Source organism: Chelmon rostratus, chromosome 15, assembly GCF_017976325.1.
Source record: "Chelmon rostratus isolate fCheRos1 chromosome 15, fCheRos1.pri, whole genome shotgun sequence".
Classification (NCBI taxonomy): Eukaryota; Metazoa; Chordata; class Actinopteri; order Chaetodontiformes; family Chaetodontidae; genus Chelmon; species Chelmon rostratus.
Window position 1 is genome coordinate 19,674,901 of NC_055672.1, and position 23,406 is coordinate 19,698,306.

The 23,406-nt window shown below is 43.5% G+C and overlaps 1 protein-coding gene across 2 annotated transcripts in view; it reads right to left on the bottom strand.

The window, feature by feature from the left end:
- The window catches only part of rock2a (rho-associated, coiled-coil containing protein kinase 2a), a 32,510-nt gene extending 10,626 nt beyond the window's left edge, over positions 1-21,884 (bottom strand). For both annotated transcript variants that reach the window (XM_041953148.1, XM_041953149.1), the window contains exons 1-16: positions 21,037-21,884; positions 7,260-7,341; positions 7,038-7,138; positions 6,560-6,697; positions 5,951-6,211; positions 5,557-5,701; positions 5,261-5,399; positions 4,901-4,992; positions 4,526-4,685; positions 4,353-4,407; positions 3,485-3,573; positions 3,315-3,363; positions 2,728-2,863; positions 2,050-2,141; positions 1,619-1,865; positions 410-516 (exon numbers count right to left, since the gene is read on the bottom strand). In XM_041953148.1, coding sequence (XP_041809082.1) covers positions 410-516; positions 1,619-1,865; positions 2,050-2,141; positions 2,728-2,863; positions 3,315-3,363; positions 3,485-3,573; positions 4,353-4,407; positions 4,526-4,685; positions 4,901-4,992; positions 5,261-5,399; positions 5,557-5,701; positions 5,951-6,211; positions 6,560-6,697; positions 7,038-7,138; positions 7,260-7,341; positions 21,037-21,135 — 1,992 coding nt within the window. In that variant the 5' untranslated portion in view covers positions 21,136-21,884. The remainder of the gene's footprint in view (positions 1-409; positions 517-1,618; positions 1,866-2,049; positions 2,142-2,727; positions 2,864-3,314; positions 3,364-3,484; positions 3,574-4,352; positions 4,408-4,525; positions 4,686-4,900; positions 4,993-5,260; positions 5,400-5,556; positions 5,702-5,950; positions 6,212-6,559; positions 6,698-7,037; positions 7,139-7,259; positions 7,342-21,036) is intronic.
- Positions 21,885-23,406: the final 1,522 nt, after the last annotated feature.

The following is a 23,406-nucleotide window of genomic DNA, read 5'->3' on the forward strand; positions in this document are numbered from 1 at the left end:
TCAGGAAATGCACATCACTGGCTGATCCATGTAAGTACTTGGAAGATTACAATTGTAATTGTGAGTTGTACAAATGATCTGTAAAGAGCAACCTGTTATAGAGCCAGCCTCTTGCATCAGCCTGTCCTCTGCTATGATGCTCCTACTGCAGCAAACCGCGTTATCAGGAAAACACTAGACACAATGCCATAACTAATGATGCTAACGTTGTACACTGGTGCCCTAAAGGAGAATCACCATGTTTATTTTATCTTTGCAGTTCAGGATCTCTAAATTAACTTCCAGGTAGTCATATGACTGTTGGGCTACTTTCAGAACAGGCCAATCCACCTGCTTGATATGACTTATATTAATATCAAACATCTTTGTATACATTAGCTATCATCTGAAGTCTGATTTTCTGGTTCACCTTCTCCAGATCGGTGTGTTTCTCCTGAAGCTGTCTCTTCTCAGTCTCAGCTTTGGACAGAACCTGTCTCTGCTGACGTGCCTCCTCCTCCAGGGCAGAGATTCGTCCTGCAAGACGAAGCTAAGTGAGTCCTCAGAGAAGCAAGTTTCAAACAGAAAACATAAATGCCTCCAAACATTCATTAACAGAGAACAAACTAAGCACTTTGTCACAGTAAACTCACACATGATCTGCCAAATCACTTTATATCAGTTTCTAACTGCAAAAACAAAATTAACTGAGGTGTTGACTGAGCAGAAATCTGGCTGTGTTAACTGAGCTGTGTGACTTCACCTCAATTAACACAATCAGATAAAAGCTTCTACCTGACAGTTTAAATAGCCTCAGTACAGCCTTAATCCCATTAAGGTTGAATTATTAGCCTTGATAATGACATACAGCTACATAAAAATCATGCTGGGGGCTGACCAGTACAACCACAGTCTGCTAGTGCTGCACGATCAGCTGCAATGGAGCAACTGGCTCCATTTTATTCAAGGGATTGTCGACAGGAGAGTTGTTTTACTCTCCATTCTGACAAAAGGGGCTTTAGCCTTGTATCTCTAAGTACATCTACACATATCAGACATATTTGTCGTTCAGATCGTAGCTGTTGTGGCTCTGTAAAGCACCTCAAGACAAGCCTGTTTCGACAAAAGCTCCTAGAAACAAACTCAAATCGCGCACACACACAAACACACATAATAAGTGTGTTTTTGCTGAATGGATTCTATGGAGCAAGCTGCTTATTAAGGTTTGAAAAACCTCTTTGGTGCCCTCTGCGTGGCATATCGCTCCTGCCCACCTAGCTGCCCTAGTAAATCTGCCATGTAGGCTCCTGTGTGGACAGAGCGCAGCTGAGATACCACATTTTGTGTTGCGTGTAATAGAACTTGCACCGCATGAAAATACAGGCAATTATATCAGCAAATAAATAAATCAGAAATTCACCACCACATTGTATTCAACCCACGGCACTCATCCAATCATGGAGACCGCACTGCTCTATAAATATATACGAGTGTAACAACGCATACAAACTCAAGCTAAGAGATCGTAGATAGGTATATTGGACCAGACAAAACATGATGTGCTAACTTTGTGCTTACTGATACATACAAATGACAACTGTTTCCAGATCCTGTATTAAATACTGTTTGTGTCACCCACCCGTCAAGTCACTGATGGTCTCCGAGCCCTGGCTGTGCTCCCTCCTCTCTGTCTCCAGCGCAGCCTGCAGGCTGATGCATTCCTTCTCCAGGCTCAGCTTGCTACGCTCCAGCAGGCAGCATTTGTCCTGCAGCTCACGCGCGTTGGCCTCCAGCTGCTGCAGCTGCTTGCTGCTCTCCGTCTGGGTTTTACGGAGCCTCGTCGCCGCCTCGGACTCGGCCCTCAGCAACGTGTTGGCTTCTTCCAGCTGACAAGAGGCGAGAACGAAAGAAGATCAGTCAGCGGTTTTGTTTGGCTGCTCATTACTTTTCTATTTGTCACTGAACGTGCTGAGTACTGTTACATACAAACTTTACACAAAAAGCTTTATTTTGTTAAAACAGAGATTTATACACAATTAGACAGAGAGAACGTATCGCTCGGTGGCTGACCTGTTTCTGCAGGTGAATATTCTTCTCATTGGAAATGTGCGAGTTCTGGTTTCTTCTCTTCATGTCATCCAGCTGGTCACGAAGGCTGTTGACTGCACAACACAGAGGAACACAGACCAGTATGAGTAAAATGGACAATTATTGAAGGTTTTTAAAAGAACTGATCAAGCCTCTTATCAATGCTGTATTTCAACCCCTCATTATTACGTTTTAAAGTGAGGAGTTTTGTGTTCCTCTGGTTCAGCATGTTTTTCCGCACTATTTAAACATATATTTGACCAGGTGATGGCAGCATCATCCACATTATATCAGCCTGTCTCTACACTTCCACTAAAACTATTCCACTACAAATTAAAATCCAAATGAGTAAATTCATATAAAGAGCTGTCAAACAGAGGGTTTCACTGCATTCCTTATTAACTGTATTAAAAAAAACAACTTTATGATCCTCTAAACCAAAAGGGAAGTGTGTCACTGCATGTGTTGACTTGATGGGCTTTTAAAAATCTGATATTCTGCCATTTCTTAAACAATCTCTCTGGATGCCTCACTTTAAAAGTTACAAAAAAAATCATTTTATTGGGCAACGGGATCATGAATTCATCATGTCACATTGGCATCTTCACGTATACATGCAGAATGTACAATGTGTGTAACAAAATGTGCGTCTCAAGTCACCTTCGTTCTCCAGGCAGCGCTTCCTGTCGGCCTCGCTCTCGGCCTTGCGGTGGCTTTCCAGGCTCTTGTGCTGCAGCAAGGCTTTCTCTCTCTCTAGCTGCCTCAGACTGGACTCCAGATTCTTTCTGCTGCTCACCTACACTCAATCATTAAATAGTTATAGTTAATAATGTTCAACATGTCCTACAGGGCTGGTTTCACAGTGCTGTAATTCCATAACTCGCCTTAGAAGAAGTATTCCTGAGAATTTAATCATGGCTCAACACAAATCCAACCCCCATAGACATTTTAATGTGGCTATTAGAATTCAGCAGGTGCTCCTGCTGAACCTCACTGGATATGACACACTGGCATTCAACCGAAACATAAGTCAGTGAGAAAACCTTATTCTGACTTAAATACAGTTTTTGGGAAATTCCATAAAAATGTGTGAAAATGAGGGACCTCATACAATCCCGGAGGGGAAACCGGGTCATTGCAGCAGCAAATATGAAAACTAGGACAGAGCCAAAAATGTGCAAGTGATCTCCAACACTAATAAGTGTGTGCGTTGCAGATTCACTGTTGTTTCAGGCTGATTGGCTTACCTCTTCCTCAAGTTCTTTGGAGATTTTGTCTAGACGGCTAATGGCAGCTCTGCAGACAGAAAACAGGACAGCATGTACAAGAGCTTTGACATAGTAACTGTGCTCGGGTCTGCCAGTGGTGCCACATGAGGGAAAGCTACCATTGTTTCATGTTTCTACAGCTCCCGTACCTGTATTTGTGCTCCGTTTCATCTTTGACCTGCTTCTCGTTATTCAGCTGCACCTCCAGGTGACGCATTTTCTTCTGCAGCGCTGCCGACTGTGGAGAGAAAACAACCAAGCAATCGCACGTCCTGGTGACTTAAAGGACAAGTTCAAAAGACACCACTGTGTCACACTGACACTTTTTGTTGAACTAAACTAAAAAATGGAGATGTAATTCGCTGTGAGTTTGTCACTACAAACGACCCTTTCACATGTATGCAGTCACTCCATCCATAGTTGATCTAAAAATATTAATCATAGAAGAAAGTGTTGTCTGTAACATGGAGGATAAAGCAATTAAAATTAAACGTTTCTATACATTACAGATGAAAATGATTAATTCAGAAAATAAATATTGTATTCGTGTTTTGCAACCACAAATTGGCAGTTTTTGCAGAGCTCAAAACTTTAAGACTGAAGGCCAGTTCAGCAGCGCATCAACTGCTGATGTCAAACTGCAAATCAAAGCTGGGCCTTTGTTGTCTTCCTCCAAAGTGGTAGATGACTGTTTAGACTGTTCAGTTAGGTCCGAAGTCAATGAGAGCTTAGCTTTTAGCTCAGCTTCTTACCATGAAAGCTGCTTAAGTCTTTCTGTGCGGCTAAGAACACTGAAATTCTAACAAAGTACAAATAAATCACGGGATCAGGGAAATAAATCCTTTTCTGAGTCATTTCCATCATAATCCTTAATGTCTTACAGCATGAAGCTGGACTGATCGCAATGTCAACAGGCCTGTTCTGTGTGGGCATGTAAACTGACGCCTGGCTTATTTATTTCCTGAGGAGCTCAAGGTGCACCTGCCAGTTATTGTGTGTGGAAGTGAAAGCACCAACCTCTCCTTTCGAATTCTCATGAGTCACCGAGATATTGTTAGAAGCATTCAGTAACCTGACGAAGGAAACAAACAAAATCAAGAAAAACTCAAGACGACATCTATCTTTTGTGTATGTAGAAGTGTTGAGGTCCTGGCGATTATGAGAGGCCGCCAGGAAAACAGATGACTTACTGGTCTTCTTTGAAGTAAGTGAAGCCAACGAAGGGCAGCTGATTTCCAACAAAGGCTTTAGGAGTGGGGAAAGTTTCTACATCGCCTTTGTCTTCTTCAATCTCATCAAAATTGCTGGTGTCTATGTCACTGCTCAGCTCTGGGACTACAGGGGCAACCGCTGAGGAAGGAGTGAGAGAGAGAGGAAGAAAGGAAACCTGTGAATTGCTGGGAAGAAAAGGAAGCGCTGTGTAAACAAAACTTGGGATTTTCAGTCTAATGAATAATTTGATCTTGTACTCGGATACAGCTGCTGTTCCACAAGAAGTCTTTGTTTAGTGTTTGAGTCGCGCAAAAAAGCCTTGAAGATGCTCGTAGAGCTGTAGTGATACTGACTGTCTCTGATGGTGTCAAAGGTCCACTGGTCGTTCCTGAAGAAAGGGTGTCGCTTGATTTCCTCCACGCCGTTCCTGCCCAATCGCACCTCCCTCAAAACAAAGAGAGCAAATGAGTGGAGAGCAAAGGCTAAATCTACCCTTTGTTCTCAGTTCAGCACTATCAAACACAACCTATTGATACACATTCTAGTCTGAAAGTTATTAGAAGTGAATAAATTAAAACCTGAGCAAAATATGCAGACGGATTTCTTTTCACAACAAACCAGGAGTAAACAGAAGTGTGCCGTGTGCAGCACAAAACCATCAACATGTTATGTAATGTCTGAAAGTTGCAGTACAAGACTGTAACTCTCTCTACCTGTCAGTCAGGAAGGCGCAGATTATGTTCTTGGCATCTTTGGAGATCTCCACGTCATCTGGAAAGTTGAGGGAGTTTTTATGGTCCATGATCTTGCTGTAGGTTCCCACCAGAGAGTCGGCGTAGAACGGCGTGTCACCTAAGGGCAAATACAGAAAGTTAGCCGTCATAAACTGCGCAGGATTAATGGAACCAACAGTTGTGTCTCGCACGGAGGTGATTCCAACATTTACAGGAAAAAAAACCACCACCTCTCCACTCATTTTCTAAAATCACTTTATTAGCTGCTCACTGACCAACGAGCATCTCGAAGATGAAGACCCCTACGGACCACCAGTCACACTCTCTGCCATAATAGCCATCTCCTCCCTGGGACTTCAGCACCTCAGGAGAGATGTAGTCTGGGGTCCCCACAGCTGTATCACAGTGCACCATGCCGGTCTGCAACACAAATCCAGGAAACAATGGATAATTATTAATCTAAACATAAGCAGTCCATGAGATGTGTCAGCAGGAACCAAAGCTTGCTGTCTGACTGAGTAACCCTCTAGTCCCAGATCTGTTAAGCACTTTGTCTCCATAACAGTGTCAATATATTTTTGGTCTTGTGTTTACAAAACAAACACACTGGTGGTGGAAGACATTTTCAGAAACACGGCGCGCTGCAACACTGAAGTTTCAATGACTCACAGAGTCCATCTTCATGCACGTGCCAAAGTCAGCCAGCTTGAGGTGTCCGTGTCTGTCCAGCAGCATGTTGTCCGGCTTGACGTCCCGATGGATGAAGCCCATGGAGTGAATGGCGTCCAGGGCCATCACCACCTCCGCTGTGTAGAACTTGGCCCATTTCTCCGGCACGTCGTAGGTGCTGGTGAGGTTGACCAGGTCCCCCCCTGGCATGTACTCCATCACCATGTAGAGGTAGTGCTCATCTTGGAAGGCACAGCACAACTGAACAACCCAAACACAAGCTCTCTTAGCCATTCCGGTGTAAGTGACGCACCAAGAGTTGAAAGCACCAATCTGTTTGCCATAGCTGGATGTATTTCTGTTAGACTGCTATGATATTGGAATGATTCATAAATTCACATAAAGAATTTCTTGTAAAACATAATCGTCTGCACAAAAACTGTATCTTGTATTTTTTAAAAGAATCAAAGAACTCATAACAAAATGGTATTATACGACATTTATCAACAAGACAGGACACTATACGATGTCTTTCAACTTACAGAGAGCATAACTGTGGCAGCACCAGAAAAAGCCATCAGGAGCTGAGCAGTAAATTAACTGTCATACCTGCACGACCCAGGGACTGTTGGCAAAGGCCATGATGTCCCTCTCTTCCCAGAAGAAAGCAGAGTCCGAGCGCTTGATCATCTCAAACTTGCTCAGTAGCTTCATGGCGTAGACCTTCTGAGAGGCCTTATGCCGGACCTAAAGGGTGGTGAGAGCCAGTTAATGAGAGTGGAAAAACTAATGGAGCATTTGAGATTCTAACTACTGAGTCTTTTATTCTTAGACATATTTTGGCCAAACTGTGAATTACAAGTTACATAAAACTGCGAAGTACATGACGAAGGTACATCAAAATACTGACCATGTTTAAAACGTCTGTTAGTTTCATCATAAAGGACAATTCCATGTTTTCAATTCAGTGCTGTTGAGTAAATGTACATTTTGCATTCTGAATGAATGATGACTAGAAATAAGAGGCACTGTATCTTTTCCAATGCATTTCTAATCTCCAGACCACTTGTTTAAAACCAATACTCACCAGTTGAACTTCACCAAACGCCCCTCGACCAATGACTTTAACTCTGTCAAAGTCTTCAGACTTCATCTGGAGATCCCGAGTCTGTCTAATGACTTTCTCATCTGAGTATAAGGAGAATAAAGAATCAGTGAATAAAGGTGTGAACAGACCACAACAACAAATGTCATCCTAAACAAAGGTGAATGTCCTCTGTCTCCCTCTGTCCCACACAAAACTACTTACATCTGTTTAGGAAGGTTTCGATGTTTTTGTTCTTGCGGAGTGCAGGGTAGTCTAAGTCTAAGACCAGGGCGTTTATGGAGTCCTGAAGAGAAAGAAAGAACGATTAATCAACAGTCAGCGCCAATAGAAAACATAGAACGAAGTGCATCGTTGACAGCTACACTATATGGCCAAAAGTCAGTGGACACCTGACCATCACACCTGCAGTGCTGGTGCTGGACATCCTATTCTAAAACCATGAGCATTAATATGGAGTTGGACCCCCCCTTTGCGGCTAACAGCCACCACTCTTCTGAGAAGGTTTTCCCATTAGACCCACAAGTGACAGACTTGGTGGCAATTCACTCAAAAGAGCATCTGTGTGTATTGAATGAGTTGGCCTGGCCTGCAATGTTCTAATTCCTCACAAAGGTGTTTAATGGGGTAGAGGTCGGTTGAGGTCTTCAACACCAAATTTGTCTCACCATGACTTCATGGACCCTGCTTTGTGCACAGAGAAACATGCTGGAACAGCAAAGGGCTGTTTGAATTTTTCAGAGGAAGTTCGACTTCTACATGCTGCGCCCTTTAGTACTAGTTGGCCCCGCTTTGAATTTGCGTGGTCTACTATTTCGGGGCTGAGCTGCTTTTGCTCCTCGACATTTCCGCTTCACAACAATAGTTCTTAGAGTTGACCATGGATGATCTAGTTTTTCAGAAACGAGAAATTTCACTTCTGGCAAAGGTGGCATTCAATGACAGTGCCATTTTAAAGTCACTAAGCTCTTTCCAGCCCATTCCAAATGTTTGTGGAGATTGCATGGCCGTGTGTGGCTAGATTTACCTGACCTCAATAATTAAGAGGGGTGTACACTGACTTTTGGCCAATCAGTGTATCTGCAAACATTTGTGCACCTCATCAAAACCATGAATGATGACACAAATGAAATAGTAGAATGGGTCTCATCACTATCATGCATTTACAGTGTCTATTGGAGAATGAACAGTGGGAACCAGGACCTGCGCCATCATCAGATGTCCATCAGACATCAACAACATAAAATGAAAATAAGATGAGCAGATTGCGTTTGTGTGCTATCACGGAGTATTTTTAAGACCTTCAACTGCCCTTATCACTTTTTTCAAGCACATAATAACATGAATAAGTGAGATGTCACAAGCACAAATTGTAACGCATTCTTTGCATAGAAGAGTGTGTGTGCGCTGCAAATGAAACATGACTAATCAATGACAAAATGAGAAGTGTGTTCTCCATTCATCAGTATTCATCTGGACAACACAGGGATTATGAGGCTGATGTGAAGAATCACATCTTAAGTGTCAAATTATTTATTGTTTATTTAAAATTCACAGTAGATTCTAATCATTTGGCCAAATCCTGGACAAAATGTATTCATGATTTTGCACAATGTCTGATACTGCCCAGCTGCAGAGGAAATGTGTCATTCCTCGCTGACGTCCTTAACTCTCTAACTTCTAATGATCACCACACTCTCCGAAACGCAAAACATGAAGCAAAGCCGACAGGAGAACACATTGTGCTCAATAAACACAGTGGAGTGTAGGACAGACATGATGCAGGCCTACATTCAAATTACTGACCACTATTTCTAAGGAGAGTTTATTTTCCGTATTTTACTGCACGAAACAAAAACAGTCACACATCACTGGTACCCAGCAAGGCTGAGGGAAAACTTCAGCTTCACCCCAGCGTTTCATTCAACAGTGATCAACTTGACAGACTGGATACATAAACAGCAACTACACGCACAAAGAAAATTGTTTTAGCTGTTGGCTTTGAAGAGAGAGCTAGATAGAGAGACAGAGAGACAGAAAGAGACACACAGAGACAGGATGACTCATCAGCAGCCCACTTGGTTCTGTCAATGACATTCATCTGCTGACAAATGATGAGCACACTGTTTCTGTGACCGTTTGAAAACAGTCAGTCTCAGAGAGATGAAGTCATCTCCACATCATGAGGAGTCACTGGTCAAGAACTGCGACTTTCCTCATATTTCTGCCTGAACACAACAAGAAATAACTTCTTATGGACAACTCACAGGAAATAACGTGTCAGCTGACGATATTAGTCAACACATCGGTTTCTGAAAGATTCTACTGCATCGCAAAAGGTTGCTTCATGTTGTTGGACATTTGCAATAATGGTCATGCATAACTGTATGTGTGTGAATGCTGTCTGTGATAGAGGTGTTGTAATGCAAAGGCTGTTAGTTGACACATAATCTGTCCACTTCCAGACAGTTAGCTTCAGCTAGGTGCTCAGAGGCTGGGACAGAGGCTGGGAACTGGACTGCAGCACTGCAGCAGCATGTCTGGTTGACAGAACACAAGCTGACTATTTGTAGCATTCAGTCATTTTATCATGGATATAGTTTGACCCAGGGCAATGTAGGGAAACCATTAAATAAGCAAAAGACAGACTGGTGCAAACCCCTAATCGTTACAGTGTGTTACAATAAGGAAGTCATCTATCAACTTTTGTCAGCTACGCATTCCTGAACGGTCAATGAGGAGCTGTTTGAAACACCAAGCTAACAGAGAGCACAAGAACCTCACTCTGACCCACTGGTCTGAACTGGTACATTTCAAACTTGTCTTTTTTCTCTCTCTTCTTATTCTCCGCCCATTACAGCAGTAGGCAGGATGGCACAGTGCTTCATGTTTCACTCACTTCCTTTGTACTCAATTCTCCTCCACTTTCCCCTCGTCTCTTTTGCCCTTTTCTGCTGCTCTCCCTCTGTCTTATCTGCCTTTCCTCCTGCTCCCTCCATCGTTCCCCCGCTCGGCCGCAGTCAGTCGGCAGTGAGCTGCACACTCCGTTTCATCATATCAACTTCACTTCCCCATTAAAGGACTGACCTCACACAAAACTACTATTTAAGGGAAAAAACACACACGCCGGGGGTGGAGAGGGGTTGCCGGCTGCGTGTGCACACACACACACACACATGCACGAGGATCTCCCCGCGAGCACGGTGATACAGGAAATGATCCACCCCGCCCCAGGGCTGGCAGATAATTTCACTGTGTCATGAAGCCAGTCCCTGTGTGCAAGTCATTTCCTCTGAGGCAGCATTCTCAGCTGCTGCTGCTCCTCTGCCTTTCGTCTCCAGCAAAAAAAAAAAAAAAAAAAAAAGTAGGCATGCATGGCAGCTACAGGTATCACCATGTATACAATGCATCCTCGACAGTATTGTTCAGACATGCAGTTTACCAAAACATCTTTAAAGCTACAGTAAATGCATTAAGCACAGCTAAAATCAATGCCCAGTCATTTTTTGACACTTACTTGTTGATTCATGCATATACACGTTGCAGGTCCATGACGTCTTTATGTGTCACTGAGGTCACTTCTAAACGGTGACACCGCTGTGGTAGCTAATCTGTGACACTATGGTTGTGTCATGTTCCAGAGGAAACAACTGCACCAACCACAGGTGATATCCTTTTTTCATTTTGTAAGTTTTATTATGAATTCACTTTGCCCTTTTTCTACATGTCAGACTTAGATGAGTCAGTAACCAGGAAGAAGAACATGCAACCATGTGTGACATCTTGACTGGCTGTTATATAGTATCTATGGTTTTGTACCTGTATCTCCAAAATAACTACAGACTCTATGCACAGCATCATCTGTCACTTCCAGTTAGTCACAGTGTGTGATGCCAGGAGTACATCTGTTATACTGTAGTTCTAAGAAGCAGAAGGTTGAGCAGTCACTGCATGAAGCAGCAACGATGCACCTCAGATATTTTCAAAATGCTACAAGCCTCAAATAAATCATGCATTTAGTTTCCAATGCTGTGAAAAGTTTAAACTGTAAACACTGAAGCTGCACGCACGTCTGTGCTTTTATGAGAATTGAATGCTTGTGTATTGATTAAATAATAGATTTATTGCTATTACCATTTAATCATATGGTTTCATAGCAACTCACGATCCAAACCACAGCAGCCTGAGGTTGTGGGCTGAAGTCTGTTAGATGCCGGAGAAAAAAGTCCTGTCAGTTTCTAAAATCTAAAAATGAAAACTTTCACAACTATCCGCATGGCTGAGCTGATTCCTCAGAAGCAAATAAGCAAACTATAAACCACAGCGTGTTTCAGGTCACTTGAAGTGAATTGACAGGGGTTGCAAACTACTTTCAGCAATAAAACATGCCTAACTGTCTCTCGGTTTTGCGTCCACAGGCAAAAAGGTTGATGGTTTGCAGAGGCGGAACAGCTGGACACAGCTGGGACAGGTCACATGTGGTAACATGACTTTTCTGTCCAATGCAATGGATGGAAACAAACAAAATAATTATTATATTCCAATAATAATCAGACATTTACATATTCACATGTCACAGGTTGGAGGTGTAACAATTCCAAAAAAGAACAACAAAACATCATGGCAGGTAGAGGAAGTTAGTGCTCTGTACCAAAGCAGAAAGAGTCCAAGGCAAAGGGGATCCACTTTACACATTTCCTACTTTGGACATGAAATAGATGACAAGTTCTTCGTCGTGTTCGACAGTTGCCACGAAAAATACAAAGTAAACACTCTGTTGCAACACTTGGACTCACTACAGGCATGTAGCAAACACTCCATATCTACAAACTGGACCTCTTGGTGCCGTATTATTCCTTTGCTGCCGTGTCTACATCCCCTCCGCTAAACAAGATGAATCAAGTGTGGAGGATGGATAAATAAATAAATACATGTTGCCCTGGTGACGGCGAGAAGTGCCGGTGGCTCTGCGGTGAAGAAGTGAAGCGATGTTGGTAGATCTTCATGAGACACTGTTTTTTTTTTTGTTTGGCAAATCAAACTGCACTTTAACACTGCTTGGCTTACTTGGGTGGAGACAAAGGGAAAGCAGCATCTACAGACGTGTCACTGGGCCCAGTGTTTGCGGCTTGTGAAAATGGCATTCCCCTTTAAAACACCTTCGCTGAACACATTAGCAGACATTTCAAGACAGCATGAGTCACAGGGACCTTGTGGGTCATACATAATGAGCTGTTCAGTGCATTGGAGTTACACAAGAGACAGAGCTCTTCCAAATTTGCATCCATTAGTGTTACTGTACAAAAAAAAAGTGCCAACAAGACTCTGGAGGACATTTCTCAGCTACTCAGCTGAAGCGGCTATTTATAAATATTAAATAACTGACAAGTGTCTGCGAAGTGTGAAGCTGAATCGACAATTTAAACTTTAATGCATCTGACACATCTGGATCTATTTCAGACAACCACTGATCCTCCCTTCCTTGTCCACAGCAATGCTCGACTTAAATCAAAGCGAACAGGGTTTTTTTTGGTAACGGTGGATCTAAATAATTACAAACCATGATGTCACACGCAAGCTTGATATACGGCACACTTCCCTGTGCAACTTACAGTAATGTCTTCCTGAGCAGATAGCAGTGTCTGTGCAGCTAGGCTTATCAGCATGTGTTGTTGTGTGTCCATTAGACAGCACTCTAGCATTCTATGTATACTGTAATCCAGCCAATGGGTTATGGCTGGTTGCTTAGCAACTTCTGCAAAATACAAAGAGTTGAAACCAGTTGAAGCTACAGAGGAGCAGCAGGCAGGAGTTTTATAAGCACTCTGTTTCGGCACATTCTATTCTCTTCCATTGTATTTACCCAACCTGCTCTTGACATTATGGAGCTGTCAATCTCCCTTTGCCTGCTTCCACTCTTTATCACCCCATAAAAAGCCACGTGGATCCACCAGTCAGGAATGTGATGATGTTTACCTGAAAGGAGTTTAACACAGAGCGGGCAAACCCAACTGTTGAATGCCTCTCTCGCAACACAACGCTCCCTGCCCCATTTGCAGTTATTTCTCTCCCCTCCCAAAAAAAAACCCTCTTCCTCCCCTCATACCCATCTCACTGGGCATGTGGAACAGAAAACAAGCAGCACTTCTCTGGGCTTTAAAAGGATTGAGCAGAAAGTTAATGTTTTGATTGAATTCCAGCCGTTTTAAAAATAGTTGTGGGGATAAACGGTGGGCCGGGCAGATTGAGGGGACCGTGCCAGGCAGGGCCCGTAAACGCTCCAAGAAAGACACAACAGCAGGAATCTTGCGGAGGCTCACAAATAGCACAGCTAATGTCTCCGCGGGGAATAACAAGAGTATGTCTTACTCTTGCATTTGACAGATTTCTGTCCCATGCTCCTGTGGCCTATGAATTTTTGGCACCCCTGCTTTATTATAAAGTATACGGAGGAATGTGCCAGAAAAAATACACAGCAAAGGGAGGACAGCATGTACATAAGGTCCTGCAGTATGTTAACCTTAAACTGAGCTTTCTAAATACTCATAATGTTCCACTTAGAAAAATGAAGTCATGTCTGGGGTGGGCATTACAGTGGCAGCGTGAGGACTGGCTAATCTTTTCCAACATTTTTGTCCGTGTTCTATCAAAATGAACACATTTACAACCTGATATATCAGGTGTCAAGAACAACTTGTCTGCTGGTTTCGATTCAGAAGGTCTGCAACTAACACTTATTTTCATTATCAATTAACCCCAAGTGGTCCCAATCTGGGAGTAAAGAACCCCACAAATTTTGCTTTTGTCTTGCAAAATATTGGGTAGCTTCACTCCTACCAGCCTCTGAAACATCCCTCGAGGGAAAAAATATGATATGGGAGAAAAACACTTTTTATCTTTACTCTTGAACAGGAATGATCTGATTATTTTCTTAATTATAAAATGGCAAAAAAAGGCAAAGACTACTTATCACAAGTTCCCACAGCCCATGGTGTTGTCTAATGATGTTTTGTCCAACCATGTGTCTAAATAAATTCTTTTTATCATCTTGAAAGGGTTGAGAAAACCAAAAAAAAAAGTCACATTTGAGAAGCTGGAACCAAAATACTTAAATCAATCCTTATTTGTTTAATTATGTTCTCATGTGTTTGTCACATAACTCCTTATCTAAAGCAATAAAGAACCCCAGTTGCCCTGCCATGAATAGATAAGGAGGGCCAATTTGCAATAAAAAAAGCATATGCATGCTTGAATGACATCATTAGCCTGGGTTTCAATTAAGGGTTTCAGTCTCAACCCTTTTGCATGAACATGGTTTAATTTGTATATAAATATTTCTTGTATTGGCCCAAACCATTTGAATCATAACTGCCAGCCTCAACAATAAAACACTGCTGGGCTGAACTCGCCACACGTACACAAACGCTCTTGTTTGGGTTTGCTGAAGGAAATGAAAGCAGCATGAACTCGCTGACGATCCATAGCTGGTTGGTAATGTGCTGTATTGTTCGACCGTTGCTGCTGGTTGCACACAATGCAGCTGGTGTGTTGCTAAGATTAAGCTAATAACATGTTTGCTTGTGAAAACGAACACAAGTGTGCGTCTGTGAATACCCGAGCCTGTGCACAAATAGGCGCGTGCGTGAGAGGAAGCGCGTGTACGTGTGTGGGAGGCTGTGTTTCACCAGCAGGTTGTGATGGAAAGATAACGCAGAGGCCAGATGGATGGTTTATGCGTGGGAGACTCCTGTTCTCTTCTCTTCTCTGCTCACTCACACCCTCGTTTCAAACTAAAAATACACCGAGACTCAGGTATCAAACTCTTTAACACTCGCATCACGGGGTGAAGAATTTGCACAAGGCAACAACAAGAATTTAACAACAAGATCTGCGTATTCAGCCGCTGTCAACCACAATGTGAGCTTTTGCATAACGCTCTTTACGTGAGTGCAATCAGTGTGGCAAGTGACAGTTCTTCTAGAGTCAAATCCTCAGAGCTGTGATGTCCAAAAGCGTTGTTGTTGAAGGCTGTGTGCACAGCCACATTATCTCAGCCAGTCTTTATGTCTAGACAAGAAGATCCACCAGATTAAGACAAATCTTCGGGTGTATACATTTCCTTTCACATGAGAACCATATACCTTTGTGAACACATGGAGACATACCGGTCCAGCTTTGCTTCTAGTCCAAATGTCATATAATGAGAATGGAAGAGATTCACAGCAGTTTAGGTTCATCATAGGACCGGCTGTAGCGTAGCAGTAATAATAATTTGACATTAAGCAGTATTTCAATTGTTCGGGACACACAGCATACCCATTAACCGCTGGAGATTAAGTTCTCCCTCATTTATCCCATTACTTTTCACATCACAGTAAGGTGGATCTTGGACCTGCTCATGTCTTGTTCTATTTGTTCAAGATGTGCATGTGTGTGTGTGTGTGCTGGACTTTGATTGTTTTTGCTCAGTTGGTAATGAATGTTTTACAGCAGGCTGGCGATACTTTTACCTTTTAAAGCAAACTAACAAGACAGTACTGTCATTTTGTTCCCATGACAGTACTTTTAGTTTTATAACTAACAGTACACAGTAAGCAGCTGTCTGATCAATGACACCAGCTGGGAAACCAATTACAGTCTCGCCTGTTCAGATATAGCTAATAAACAATGTGCCACACAGCACCTTATAAAACCACTAATGTGACTTTTTAATTCAGTAATTAACACTTTCTATCTTATTTGTTGTGATTTTACAGGAAATTATACATGAGGGCTGGGAAGATAAGTTTATCTCCCAGTCCAATGCCGTCATGTTACTTAGATGCCGATTCAATATTACTATTTATTGTGACTTCTGTTTGCTTCTTTAACACCAAATCATAGGCAAAAGTTGCATTATAAACTTCTCGAGACTGTATATCGTGGGTCGTATATCCATAAACAATGCTCATCACATGTCAGTCTTTCTGAATTCCATTTCAGAAGCATCACTGCTATGCTGCACTATACTGCATAGAAAAGTGGTAAAGAAAATGCACAATAGAATGAATAAAAAGCGTATACTTTTTGAAGTAAATTGCTGCATTTAGCTGTTGGTTCTCATCAGGTGCAGTAAATCCCTGGAGTCTTACAGCTCGGTTGCCAGGCAGCCAGTGGAGACTCCAGGAAGTCATATGGCCAAAAAATCTTCACGCATAACCCCACATAAAACATTTCCGGCTTTTGTACAGATTAAACAAGACATAGCATGTTAATAAGGAAGCTTGAGAGCTGCTGGTAGGTAGATTTTGTTACTTTCAGGCAGAGCCAGGCTAGCAGTTTGTCCCCGTTTGCGGTCTTTGTGCTAAGCCAAGATAACTGGCTGCTGGCTGTAGCTACATACTCACCATACAGACATGAGAGGTATCAAGCTTCTCATCTAAGTATTGGCAAGAAAGCAGATAAGCCTATATCCCAAAATGTCAAGCTGTTCATTGAAGGACTATATTTCAAATGACTTTGTACAGAGACAACATGAGTAAGTGAAATAGAAAAATAATTCAAACTAAAGCCCTGAGACAAAGATGATCACAGATATTTAGAAAAACTCCAGGTGGGCCATCTGTGGCTTTCATTAACAGGGCAATCCCAGACAAAGTCTCTAAGCTCTGGCCACTACAGAGGACCAGACGGTACATAGCTGCAGTGAAGTGTGACATTTTAAGACCTCTGCAGGGCTTGCACACCCGGAAGACGGCGGGTCTTCTTCACTGGTGTGGAGCAAAAACCAAAAAAAGACTGCGGAGAGGCCCGACCGTCTCTCTAGAGGAGGTGTGGAGCAGAGAGACTGGCTCGTTTAGCAGGAAAAAAAAAAATTGGCCGAGGCCACCGTCCCCAGTGCCTTATAAGGCAGTGTTTCTATCCAGCTAGCACACTGAGGCCAGAGCTGCTGCTGCTTGGCTGAGAGCAACTCAACTGCACTCCAGAGACGAAGCGGACACTCAGGTTGACTATCGGGGCAAAGACAGAGAACAAGACACACAGGGGTTATCACCACCTCCTTCAAGAGCTACACATTAAAGGAAGAAGTTCCAGTACGGGAGGGTGGGCCGGTAAGATAAGGGTAATGGAAAGTAACAGAGAAGAAAAAGTGAGAAGGGGACAGGAGATGCTGGGTCAGAACAAGAGTGATGTAGGTGGGAGGTGAGTGAACAAAAAAAGGAATAAGGGAACATAAGTGAATGAAGATGGATGAAAGAAACAAAGTGAGGAAAAGGGAGTGGAGGGACTGGAGTGAATAAACATGCATTTAGCTATTAAATGGCTCTGTCACCTAACGCTAAGTAAGGTGAGGATCAGATTTAATGAACAGAGAAGAGGCAGCCAGGGACAGCCCCCAAGAGATGATCTGCAAGACATCAGGCCAACTCCTGAGCTATCCACATCTCATGTCGTTCGCATTTAAGTGCTGTGCATGAAGTGGTCTGGCACTATCAGGTCCGCAGCTGAATCCAAAGGCTTTGGCCCGGGGCTACAGTTAAAATACCTGCAGTGTGTTTAACATGCCTGAGAGGAGGGGCTGAGCCGCAGGCTGAGAGAGAAGCAGAGCCAGAGAGAGGGAGATAAGGCTGAAAAGTGAAAGGGGAACGTGCAGTCACTCGCTGGGACTTTGAGCCCCATATATAGCAGCCAACTATTTACTCTCTGAGGTCATTTCCTTTAGCACGGCAGAACGGCAACTTATGTGACTCGCAATCAAGCGTCCATATTTTTCTTTATCTCGAAAAATGCCCTTTCTTTTGCTTGCCCTCGACAATCGCTCCCTGTACTTGGGAGCTGGCAAATAAGTCCAGTACTTCAGTCAGCAGTGGTGTGCTGCCAAATAATGATCACTGCAGTTTGCTAAGGAGGAAGGTTGCTGAGACTTCAGGTTACACTCGATCGAATGCTGATAGAGGCGATGTAGTGATTGAGAGTTCATATACGAGCGCAGTGCGCATCATTAAAGCACTATTTTTGTCATTTTTGCTGGGTTTTCTGCTGTTTTTTGGAGGCAGGTGTGAATTAAGGGTTCATCGCAGAAGAAAAAAAAATGTTTACAGAGGAATTTCTGCTAATACTGTACATCGCAGCTTATAAAGGGTCAGCTTTCTTGACAGGAAGGTCACTGAGTTTACTCGACAGATGCTGCAGATTCCTCCCTGTCAGCTTTCTGTATCCTCAGGGTAGTCAGCCCACTGCTCCTTGGCAAGTCCTGAACACATCTAGCTTCAAGTCGACTGGAAAGTACAAACCTGAAATTAATTACTGAGTTTCTTCCAGTAAGCTGTTATTTAGGAGATTATACTGTATAATAGTCAACAAAGCTGCTTCAGCTGAGGTTTTTTTTTAACGCTGTTGCTATGCCACAATAGCAGGGGATTTGTGATTCACTGTTTACCGAATACGAGCCTGTGAGCAATTATTAAGGCACTTAGAGTATGCATGTTTTTATCCCACCTGCAAAAAAGGACATTTCTGAGCCCTCAGTGTTTGTGTGTGTGTATTTGAATCCCACCGCGAGCAGCAAAACTTCTTGATCCCAGCGACAGTGCCGAGGCTGCTAAAAATGGAAAACTGCAGCCTGTTCTCTCCTACGCATGCTTCCCACTCAACTTTTGTCTCGAACACTCAACACCTCTATCTCTCCGGCTCGCGTGCAGGAAGTAAACACCACCGGTGCTCGAGCAAGTATTCTGCCGAATGTTTTAAGGGAAGAGGGAATAGGCCGGGAGTGTCTCAAGTAGTGGAGAGGGGGAGGGCAGGGAAGGGTATGTACAGGGGCCCCAAGCTAGATGGGGCCCATTAAAAGGGGTGAGGTGATGCTTTTTAAGATAGACCTGACAGTGTGTTTGCCCTCTGTCAGATCCAGTTAGGGGGCCCAGAAATTTAAACACCAGCACTAACACGGATGTAGCGTTTCAGCTAAAGTAGCTGCCGTGACACTGTGCCGGCTCTGAATTACAGTTGGAGGTGAGGGTTTAAAAACAGCGTCTTTGTGTCCAGACATTGGAGCCTTCTCTGACCAGAGCATTCAAAGCACTTTCCCTCGAGTTCAGACTTGTTAGTTCCTGTGGAGAAACGTCCATAACCAACACCAGAATCTCCTGTATTTAGGGGAAAACAGGGTTGATCTAAAGTGTCAGACGAGCTTCTTTCCTGTTTCAGGAAATGTCACGATATACACTGGTATAGTGGGAGGATTTTTCCACTGCCTTACGCAACTTTAAGTCATCGCAAAACTCGGCAAAGGGACTTCTCCACCAGACCCCGTTCAGAGATGGGGGATGCACGATCCCCTTTTTGTCACTTCTGATTCCGACACCTGAATTTGGTTATTTACCGTAGTATTTAATTAATGAGCTGTATGCCTCACTGTCACTCAATTTAGTTATATATATTACAATAATAATAATAATTGTGCTCCAGGATTTGGTAGTTAAATCACAAGCTATTGCAAACAAATGTGCTAAATTCAATCACAATGCAGGTCGTATGAACAAGTATCTTGGTAAAAACAAAACATTCACGTCACTGATACAAGATCCAGGTACCAATATATCATATCAGGATCGGATCGGTGCATCCCTAGTTCAGACTATTATAATTTTGTCTCGTCTCCACTGAAAACTGGTCCTTTGTCGAATAATATAACTTTGCTCTCCAGAAGAAAGCTTTAACGTTGTTTGCAAAAGGGGACAATGAGCTCCCTTGGTTTCTGTATCTGATATGACAGATCATCAGACTGTGTCGGTAAAGGAAATTAGGTAATCAGATCAGACTCATCCATCTTCTGATGGTCAAAAAATGAAGGGCTGTATAAAGATGATAAAATCATCCGAGCGTAAAAAACAGGGACATGAGCCTTTGCCGCTTAACAACTGGAGAAATCTCACCACTTCTGAGCATCACTGAGGAAACAGTGTTGGAAATGCATCAGCTCGCTTCCCACAAACATATGTGGGAAAGCAAGACAGAAATACCTTTAAGTGGAATCGCTATGACTCACATGCTGCATGCAAATGGTAATCGATCGGCATTTCTGTAGGTTTTAGAGTAACATTTAGAGATGGAACATAACTGAGCTGTCAGCTTGGACATGTCAGGTTGAGGGTTTAGTTTAACATATGTATGAAGGCATATTCAAAGGAGTTATGATTCAGAAGTTATGCATCTTATCAACCAATCATGCCAAAGACAACATCGCCTCTAGTTTGTTTGTTGGGGTGATTCAACAGTTTTTAATTCGCCAGAAATAAGGCTGGAGCCTAAGTTGTATCATTCTAGTTTCCAGACACTGGTATGTAAATATATATAGAGACATTTTAAGATTTATGGGCTTTGACTCAGGCATGGTTAGAGTTTAAAAAACAATAAAAAGTTTGGCAATGGGTGGACATTCTTGATCACCCACCCGTGCAAGAAGACCAGCAGAGGTGTGCAGATCTAGTAGGGGTAGGGGGGCTATCCTTGTCTGGTGGGCCCAAATGTTAGTCCAGGAGGGAGTTTTAGCCGGAAATATTAGTCTCCGTAAACACACCAAGAGAGACATTCTGCAGTAGTTAATCCTAATCTGCAGACACGCTTCACAGAGCCCCAAACTGCACTGTCTGCACCCTGCTTTAACTATTAATCAGGCCTTTCCACAGTGCATCCACCATGGAGCTCTATATTTGGCTATTTTCCTAAAAAATTGACTACTATGGCAAACTGTCTGGTTTCAGGACAGAATGGTAACTGTGAAGTTTGGTGGAGATGATGAATAGTGATAAAGAAGACGCAGCATCAGTGTGTGTCTGATGCAAAACAACGCTGACTGTAGCAGGTTAAAATGTGGGAAGACAAGAAAAAAGACATGGAGCTGAGCGTCAATAGCATAACGTTACCTGACTGCGTGCACACCTGAGTGACTGGACAACACGGCACCATTAATAATCTATGAGGCGTATTCCACTTGACTTACCAGCAAACTTTCCAGGTTGACGGCAGATCTGGGATCTCTGATCATGTCCTCCAGCTTCTTCAGCCGGGTTTCCATCCTCCTCTCGGCGCCGAGCGACATGACTGCGGCGTCGGTCGTTCAAAGTTGAGTCAGAGTAAAAAATGTACACGCTTTTCCAACCTGTTGCGGTTTACATGTGAACCCTCTTTGTTCCTGGCTAATGGCCGTGGGCCTAGCGGAGCAGCCCTGGGCTCTCAGCCCACCCAAATCGCCTCCACCGGGACTGCCGCGCACAATGAAGAGAAAAATATCCCCGGAGCGGAGCGAGTCCCCGCTAACCAAAAACTTGGCGCGGGCCCTCGGTTTGCTAGCGGCTCGCCGTTGAGCTAATGTGGGCAACGTCCGACCTGAATCCTCACCTCCCCTTCGGCGAAAGATGCATTTTCCAACTCGGCGACAAAGTTTGAATGTGGAGGCAGCAGCAACAGGCGAGCAGGGCGTTTTCTCTGCCCCCCTCTCCTCCCCTTCCCTCTGGGTTTTGGCCGCTTTAGAAACGCTTCGGACTCGCCTTTTCGAGACAATTCCGCCTCGTTTCACCCCATTAAACGACGCTGGCAGCCGCTCGGCGCTGTAGCTTCTCCTCAGCGCTGCCGCAAGTCATCTGAAGGGGCGACAACGTCTGTTCTCCCGCGCTGAATTTTTAATAAGCACACGCTCTCTTCCTGGATTTCTTCTCGCATTTTCGCATGTGTCCTGCTCGGCTAGTCCTCGTCGGTGACTTTGCTCGCACGAACAAGTAGTTTTATTCGTAGAGAAAAGTCCTCCGGCGGCTGAATTCTCCGCCGTCCACTCACCATCTACACACCGATACACACCGAGCCAGCCAGGGGAGTCCCTCCTCCCCCTGACATCAACACACCGAGGACTCGGTTTCCCACAAGCCACCTGCCCTGTCCCCCTGCACCTCGACCCCTCTGTCTGCATCTGCCTTTTATTCGCTTTATGCATTCAGGCTATTAAAAACCAATGAGTAGCCAGTGAACAGTTCCTATCACTGGATTTCACATATTAGAAACATCAGACAGATCATTCTCTGATTGGCTGTTCTGCAACATCCCTACCACTAAACTTCAAGCATAAAAGTTCATTTCTACAGTTGCATGCATGCATCAGGTGCACCCTTGGGATTTGGAGAAAGGCTTTGAGCTCTTTCAGTCACCACCAGGACCCACAGTTAGGATGTCCAGTAAGTGGATTTCTGCAATATTCTGCAGGCTGGTCGACTATAAACTGGTGTCAGAACAGAGACATTTGATTTCACCAGGATTAGGCAGGACACGACTTCTATGTGATAACTGTATTAAATAAATAAATACATAAATAATAAAGTGTGGGAGTTTGTAGTCAGAGGCTGTGATATATTCTGTCTCACACGACAGATGGAGCAGTTGGACCACAGACAGATGCTTTCACCTTGTCCCAACTTTACTGTCTCTGTTCTGCTGAGCTGCTCCAGGTCTACAGAGGACCTCTTCGGTGCTGCCCTCTTCGCCGATGGCGTTCATTTTGTGGCTATTTCCATTTACTGTTCAGGGAGCAGCTGATGCCCCCAACAGGAAGTGATGCATATTATTTAGTGTGTTTGGAAGAGTTTGCATCAGGCCACAGAAAAAAAAAAAAAAAAACACGAGCGCCACCTGCAGAGAGGCGAACCTCAACAACAGAGCGTCCAATGAGAGCACCTCGCAGCGGTTTGTACGACTGGTGATACCTGGGAAATGTAGTGTGAAGCAGACACAAGTTAAACCACCAAACTGAAGCTTTATCTCACATCTCGTCTGGTAGCTTGTAACACCAGTAATCAGGTGTCATGCCTGTCAAAAGGCAAAGCTGCATAGTAGACAGCCACTTGATTAAACTTATATTGCTTCTCGGGAGCTTTATTTAATCTTGACTCATATCAGCTACATACATGCTGCAGCTGATTAGGTCCAATCTCATGTGAAATTGTTTCAGTTGATCGGTATCATGAGAGGAACACTATGATGGGACATAATTTCACTGCTTTTCAGCCCATTTGGTTGATCTAGTTTGAGTCTGTGATTTCCAAAAAAGCAGTCTTAGGTGAAGAAGACTGCACCCCCACTGACTGACTGCGCTCCTATCTGAGGAAATCCTCATCGTTTTTCATTTCAGGTTTCAATGATCTTTGTCACAACATTTGTTTGTTTGCTACAACAGCCTAGTGAATACATCAAATTTGCCAGTATGAATTTGACCATTGTTTAGATGTATAGGTCAAGTTCGGTACATGGAGGATGTTGCTCATAAGTGTCTAGTAAAAGCATGCTGTGTGTGTGTGTTACAGGCATTTTTCATAACATACATTAT